At 36.0% G+C, this 8,344-nt stretch overlaps 1 protein-coding gene across 1 annotated transcript in view; it reads left to right on the top strand.

Annotated features, from left to right (window-relative positions):
• The first annotated feature begins 2,338 nt into the window (after positions 1-2,338).
• The window catches only part of LOC137650735 (mucin-2-like), a 42,942-nt gene continuing 36,936 nt past the window's right edge, over positions 2,339-8,344 (top strand). Inside the window, exon 1 of the mRNA XM_068383895.1 lies at positions 2,339-2,435. Coding sequence (XP_068239996.1) covers positions 2,339-2,435 — 97 coding nt within the window. The remainder of the gene's footprint in view (positions 2,436-8,344) is intronic.

The following is an 8,344-nucleotide window of genomic DNA, read 5'->3' on the forward strand; positions in this document are numbered from 1 at the left end:
CCAGCAATTCGCGATCGAAGATAGAATAACCTGATTCTGCCTTGGAAAGTTTTCTGCTGAAGAAGGCCAATGGGCGGGGCGAGCCGTTGACCACCTGCTCGAGTACTGCACCAATAGCGACGTCGCTGGCATCGGTGGAGAGACGGAGAGGGGCATGTGAAATAGGGAAAGTGAGAGCCGCGGCGGTTGATAGGACCTTCTTTGCATAGCAGAACGCTGCTTCTTGATGGGGACTCCATTTCAGGTCCTTTGGCTTGCCCTTGAGAGAGGCGTAGAGGGGAGCAAGAGTGGTGGCAATGGTTGGCAGAAAACGGTGATAATAGTTGATCATGCCCAAAAATTCTTGCTGAGCTTTGACGGTCGAGGGCGCGGGGAAGTCCTGAACGGCTGCTACCTTCTCAGGGAGGGGATGGACTCCTTCAGGAGTGATGCGGTGCCCTAAGAACGACACTTCGTTGGCGCCAAAGGTACACTTGTCGTACCGGACTACAAGGCCGTTTTGTTGCAGGCGGTCGAGCACGATGCGCAGGTGACGGAGGTGTTCCTCTTTTGAGGAGGAGAACACAAGTATGTCGTCCACATAACATACACAGAAGGGGAGGTCCCCTAAGATGCCATCCATGAGACGTTGAAACGTGGCCCCAGCATTGGGAAGGCCAAAACAGGCGTAATTGAAGGTGTATGTACCAAACGGAGTGGTGATGGCTATCTTGGGATGTCTTCTGGGTTCATAGGCACCTGATAATACTCCTTTAGGAGGCGGTGTTTGGGAGGGGGTAGTGATCCGGTTCTGTTTGCATATTGAGGCGCCTGTAATCCCCGCATGGACGGAGGGAGCCCTCTTTCTTCAGAACGATGTGTAAGGGTGACGACCATGGGCTGGAGGCCTTTTGGCAAAGGCCCATTTCCTCCATTTCGGCGAACGTGTGTTTGGCGGCTGCCAATCGTTCCGGTGCCAGATGTCTGAATTTTGCGAAGACTGGGGGTCCCATCGTCTTGATATGATGATAAATACTGTGCTTGGCAGGAGCCGTGGGCGTTTGGCGAAGTTCTGGACGGAAAACTTCCGGGTACTACATCATGAGGTGGGCGTAGGCATCCGTGGGTGCGCTGATGTGGAGAGCGAGGTTGGAGGAGGCGGATTGAAGAGGTGTCGACAAGTACGAGTCTGCGTTGACCAATCGTTGGTGGGCGACATCGACCAGAAGGTGGCAATGAGAGAGGAAATCCGCACCGAGGACTGGCAATGTGACGTCAGCAACGAGAAACTTCCAATTAAATTTACCGTTTCCGAACGATAATGTGAGGTTCTCATAACCGTAGGTGGGTATCGCAGATCCGTTGGCAGCTACCAAGCGGACATCGGCAGATGTAGACAGACTACGTCGTGTCCTGAAGAGTTTCCTTGGCAAAAGAGAACGACAAGCACCCGTGTCTACCAAAAACTGCACGCCCGTTCCTGCATCATGTAAAAAGAAAAAATTAAAAACACGGGAGGCCACCGCCACGAGCGATGGCCTACTTACACGTTTTTTGGCCACTGACAATCCTTGGCACATTTCTTCGCTGTTGCCCCGAATCTGAAGTGGTAGTAGCAAAACTGCGGCGGATGAGGGGTAGTAGTGGCTGTAGAAGTCGTTGGTTGGGGCACGAGCGAGTGGTGGGTGGTGGGTGGCTTTGTCGCCGCTTTGACACGTCACGGGGTAGGCGTGTATGTCCTATGACATTCACGTCAGCTTCGGTTGACATTGAATAGGCCTCCTCTTCGACAGGGGTGGAGGCGTTGATGGGGGTCTTGAAGTGGCTGTCCATAAGGGCGTCGACATTGGCCATCAAGTCATTTATGGGTAAACTATCGACATTGGGTATGGCAGTGCGTATAGGTCCGGGTACACAGCGTATCCAAAGGGCACGAAGTAGGTTTACCTCACGAGGAGAGCCGTCTGCGACAGGTTGCAGGCGAGCGATACTGGTCATTTCCCAGAGGGCAAGCGAAGCCCTTTGGTCCCCCGACGGTTGTTGCGAGAGCTGAAAAAGCTTTACTATATGGGCGGCTGGCGACGGCGAGTACTGCTGCAGAAGGTATGTTTTGAGGGCGTCATACACTATTGGGATGTCTCCTTGTTCACAAAGCCAGTCGGATATTTCTGGGAAGGTGTCCTCGGGTATCGCTGCGAGAACATAATCTGCTTTGGTGGTTGACCGAGTCACGCCCTTGATGCGAAACTGGACTTCTGCACGCTGAAACCAAGCAAACGCCTCTCCGCTGGCGAACGATTAAAGTTTCAATGGAGCAGCCGCAGCGCCAACTTCCATAGAGTCTGCCATAGTACCAACGATGGAGGGGCAAGGTGTGGTGGAAGGCGTGAGGAGCGAGTCGACTCCCAGGGTAACCAATGTGACGAGCCAAGAGAAGGTTGTGACTCAAAGACAATGTGAAAGCAACTGAGTAAATTTATTATAGAACACTCTCCTTTATATACAAAAGCTCAAAGCAACAAGAATCTTCATGTTTGAAAAACAGACACTGTTACAGAGGAGAATAGCAAACATGTTTAATCTGGTTTATTTTAATGCGAGTGAAGAGCGAAGGTACAAGCATAATATATACACAAAATGAATTATGTACGATCGTGTGACACACGGTTGGTACAATATATATATATATATATATATATATATATATATATATATATATATTTTCATTTATATATAATACATATATATATATATATATATATATATATATATATATATATATATATATATATATATATATACATATATATATATATATATATATATATATATATATATATATATATATATATATATATATATATATATATATATATATATATATATATATATATATATATATATATATATATATATATATATATATATATATATATATTATACGTCGTATGTACGCCGTGAGTGTGCGTGTGCAGGTGTGCATTAATGTCCAGTGACATATCAAACAAATCGAACAATATTATTTCCATACTGTTTACTATCATTGCGAAAGGCAGCAAGCGTAAGAACACACGTAAAATTTAGTATAATTCTAACAATAAAGCTAAACTCAATAACAATCCAAATACATTGATGTAAGGATATAAATAACGCCATTTCACCAACGTTAGACGTCGCATGGGAATCGGGAATTCCAGTTGGAATAATGCCTGTTCCAACTTGAAAGAGGGTACAGTACACGAAAGAAAATACAATATTTTGTTCATGCTTGACGTCATTGATTTACAATTCCCTGTATGAATGAATGCTTCCAGCTTGCTTGGATCGATGGAAATGTCAAGCAAAAGATTTTGGCCTTAGTGGAAGAAGCATCGTCAGTATTTATTTTCACATGAAACTGATTTTTTATTCATTTTGTAGGTATTTTTTATTAATTCTTGACTTATGCTATGTTATTTTCAATTTCAAATTGTATTGTTTGTTTTATCTTCACTTTAGGTAGCACTGATGATGACATTTGAAATGTCGAAACGTTCTCATCTAGGGAAAATTAATTGTGTTTTGTTATTAGCCACGAATATATACCCATTTTTTTATACTGTAATTTAGTTTCATTAGAGTAACTTTAACATCAGTGCCTAATTCAACTAAATTTCACATGAATTGGGCCTCTTAGCTAAAATGTATCAAAATATATTAAATATAAAAATATGAATATATAAATATATAAAATATATTAAAATATACTAACGTAGATCAAAACTCGAAAGGTAAAATCCTACAACCTTCATACTTTCGTGCGTGTTTGCATGTGTATGTTAGATTCTCTGTTTAATGCTTCAGTTAGTTTTTAGGTACTTTGATTTCATTAATCATATAAGCTTTTAGTAACATTAGTAATTTATCAGAATATCCAATACCTACGCTTTTCAAACCAGGCTGGAGATAAAAGTTAATCCTCCTAGTAACTAGCACTACGTTTGCCAGCCTTCACTGTTAACAACCCGGAATTCTAATCGGACATTCTCCGTAAAAATATACTGTTCTCAGCTGTATTTCAGTAAAGTACAGGCTACCGGAATTTTTACCCTTCTTTGTTATTATCCTTTACGAGTTGGTAACCATAATATCATTCCTTAACGTCAATATATCCGTTTTTGATAGGGTGAATGTCTGGCAACATTTATTCCAGGATTTTAACCGTTTTCTTACTGCAAATTTTTAAGTAATTGGTTTGTTTAAATCTTTTAAATACACTGTATCTTCGTTAGTAAAGGCTGTTGACGTCAACCAAGCTTTCTATCGTCTTTATTTTTATATACCTTGTTTTAAAGATATTGATTGAAATCTATTTATACTCAGTCAGTCATATGCTGTCCCGAGAGAGAGAGAGAGAGAGAGAGAGAGAGAGAGAGAGAGAGAGAGAGAGAGAGAGAGAGAGAGAGAGAGAGAGAGAGAGAGAGAGTAATGGTAGGGAATAACTTAAATCCCGCTTCATGATGAAATCGTTTCGACCTATCAAAAGATATAGAAATGCACTCAGAGGTAATATGCATAATTAATGATTGGCTTGTCAAGTATCGAATCTATCTAAAAATAATATCATTAGAAGTGGTCATCGAAAGGTCAGCAGATTTGATATCCATTTGCGTTCATAATTTGGGACCTTTTATTTCCTTTCTTCTATTCCAAAAATCAACATCATATTATTATTATTATTATTATTATTATTATTATTATTATTATTATTATTATTATTATTATTATTATTCACTAATGAATATTTTTCTCAGATGAAATAAGATTAAAAGGACATTGATTTGTAAATCAAGCGTCACGCATAATTTGGAACAGAAAATTATGAAATAAATAAATAACAATAGAGATAACTTTGTAAACAAATAAATGCAAAAGTACCAACACAAATCATAAAAATAATAATTACCTCACATTTTCCTTCCTTGATTGGGTCAACCATGAAAGGCGAGATATTGGAGTTGATATTGAGAGAGAGAGAGAGAGAGAGAGAGAGAGAGAGAGAGAGAGAGAGAGAGAGAGAGAGAGAGAGAGAGAACTTTACTGAAAGGCAAAAACAGCTGTGAGGCAATATTGGTTGGCATATATATACATGTGTGTATATATGTGTATGTATATGTAATATGCATTAATTCATAAATGTGTAGTATATATATATATATATATATATATATATATATATATATATATATATATATATATATATATATATATATATATATATATAATACAGTATATATGAGTATAAGTATATATGGACACGATGAGAAAGAGAAAGATATAGCTTCGTCCTTTCTGGGATTACACTTGATTAAATGCAAGATTAAAGAGAGTTATCACTTGCACGAGTAGTTTTGAAACTTCTATATATTCATTCGTGTGCATTAATGTCTTATATAATCACGTTTCCTAGACTAGAATTTCTATCAATTTTCAAAGGAAGACTTGCAAATAGATAGGAATTTCTAAGATCAGAATGTTCTTGCATCTAATGACTTTTTTTCATACATTTTTTTTCTTATTGATTTCTTAAAGTAATGCAGCATATGTATTCTTATTGAAGAGCTATGCATTATTGCCCAAACTTATCTGATACCGAGAATTTATTGATCTTTGTTTCAAAATTTACATTGCAAATAACTTGCAAAGAATCTGAACTGTTGCATATATACAAAAGGAAAATGAATTGTATTCTCTCTCTCTCTCTCTCTCTCTCTCTCTCTCTCTCTCTCTCTCTCTCTCTCTCTCAAGATTAGGACTCTCTGACTTCCAGCTTTTTCTTTCACGCTATATAAGAAAAAAACTATTTGAAAATGGCTCTGGAACTGGGAAAAATAAACTAATATTCTTTTTTAAATTTGAAATAATTAATAAGCTTTAATAAAACTTTAATGTCCCTGATGGCCATAATTCATGTCACATTTGCTACGCCATATATATAGTACATTAAATGTTGTTGAATGAATAAGAAAGATATAGCCAAGATAGGAATTAACTTTTTAGGTCAGAAAGGAATATTCTGTGATAACTCCGTCGGGTTTTTAGAAGTAAAATGGACTTTATAGAATTCAGTATTTGGTTTATATAGTTTTAAGTCAACTGTGAATATTGAATAAGATTCATTAGGAGTTGATTCATAAGGTGATCTATACATTATATGTGTGCCTTTGTGTCTATAGATTAAATAGGTATATATCATTGCATTTATAAACACAAACGGACACATACATGCATATATATATATATATATATATATATATATATATATATATATATATATATATATATATATATATGTGTGTATGTGTGTGTGTATGTGTGTGTATGTGTGTGTGTATGTGTGTGTAAGTATGTATGTATGTATGCATGTGTGTGTGTGTGTTCCATGCTTACGGACATAAATGACGCATTGTAGCTTTTATTATCCTTACTGTATAAATGACATTAATACACTTGCACGGCGAGGACACCCCAAGACGGTCTCCTATTAATTGATTGACGACCTGACCGGTGCTTGTGTCGTCAATAAGCAAGGGGATATGCTGAAAACTAAGTTTATGGAAATCTCCACCATGGAAAATACACGTTTACTCATTTTCGAAAGTCATGGTACCTTTAGAAAGGTTAATACACTCATTGTGCAAAATCTAAAAATCAATATTGCAGTCCAAGGGGTTGGGGGAAACATCTGTCTATCTATCTATCTATCTACTTGTATATATATATATATATATATATATATATATATATATATATATATATATATATATATATATATATATATATACATATACATATATATATATGCAGAAGAACCACGGGGAAAATGAAAATACGAAATATACGCTTAAGTCCTGACTAGTTTCGTGATACTTCTTCAGAGGACTGATTTATTGAGAGAGGTATCTTTACATTTTATAGGGAAAGCAAACGTATGAACATACATATAGAGATTTAGAGAACAATGACACTCCCTTACCATCTACCTGGGCTTGGGTCAGGTGTTAAGTGGGCGGAGTCCCCAAGCTCATCAGACACCTGCCGAAAAGGGTCATTTCTAGTGGCAGGTAAATTCTTGTTTTTTTTTTTACTTTCAGTACAGTTTATTTATATGAAAACACGGAAGCTTTATCTATATAAATACATAAGCAAAACATACACATACATAAATATATATATATATATATATATACATACAGTATATACATATATACACACATACATATATATACACACACACACACACACACATATATATATATATATATATATATATATATATATATATACATACATATGCATATATACATTTATATACATACAACATTAATATCATAAACATATAATCATGTATAAATCAATAATTATATCTAGCATAACACTATATAGTGCCAATATACTTAAGCATACTATATAAAATAATTGTATCCTTTAATGAATGGTAGCTTCGGCCTAAATATTAATTTCACAGCGACGTTAATTATTCACAATACATTCAATTCTACATTAAGTGGTTAATGTTTTTTTATATAGCTTACAAATCTCTTTACATATAAAGGCGTCGAGTTTATACATTCTATGACCAATATTCAAGTTGTTTTCAAAGGTTTCTTTTATGAAACTGGACTCTATGATGTTTCTTTCCACTAAGTTATTTGAATGAACCAATTTCTTTGCACCTGACCAATTCATTTTCCCTGTGGTTCTTCTGCATCTCAGCATCACGTTTCCCTGTGATTTTTACGCATATATATATATATATATATATATATATATATATATATATATATATATATGTGTGTGTGTGTGTGTGTGTGTGTGTATGTGTGTGTGTGTGTGTAAGGAAATGAAACTAGTTATTAATCTGACCTGTTTCGGGTGTTATAACAGTTTCAATGGAATTTTTTTGAAAGGTTAACTTTACATTTTCCATGTGGGTAGGTTTGCATTTAAACGTCGTATTCTTATTTTTTATGCATATGCATACATACATGCACACACACTCATATATACATACATTATATATGTATATATACACACGTACACACATTATTTTACACCAACAACTAATATTTTTTTTATCTAGTCCTAAGGCTTAGAAAACCAAACAATCATGTATTGAAACTGTTTTTGATATCAAATATTTCCTATTAAACACCCCAAAACAAGAAATATCTTTAACCAGAATACTCCCATTCAAATTTCTTATCACAATAACAGTTTATAAATATTTGTAATTCGTTATCTTCTAAGAAAAATATTTAAGAATCGATATTACCCTTCTCACTTCATTTAATAATTCTATCGTACTTCTCAAGTCTCGAGAAGT

This window comes from Palaemon carinicauda, chromosome 12 (genome assembly GCF_036898095.1).
Source record: "Palaemon carinicauda isolate YSFRI2023 chromosome 12, ASM3689809v2, whole genome shotgun sequence".
NCBI classification, from domain to species: domain Eukaryota; kingdom Metazoa; phylum Arthropoda; class Malacostraca; order Decapoda; family Palaemonidae; genus Palaemon; species Palaemon carinicauda.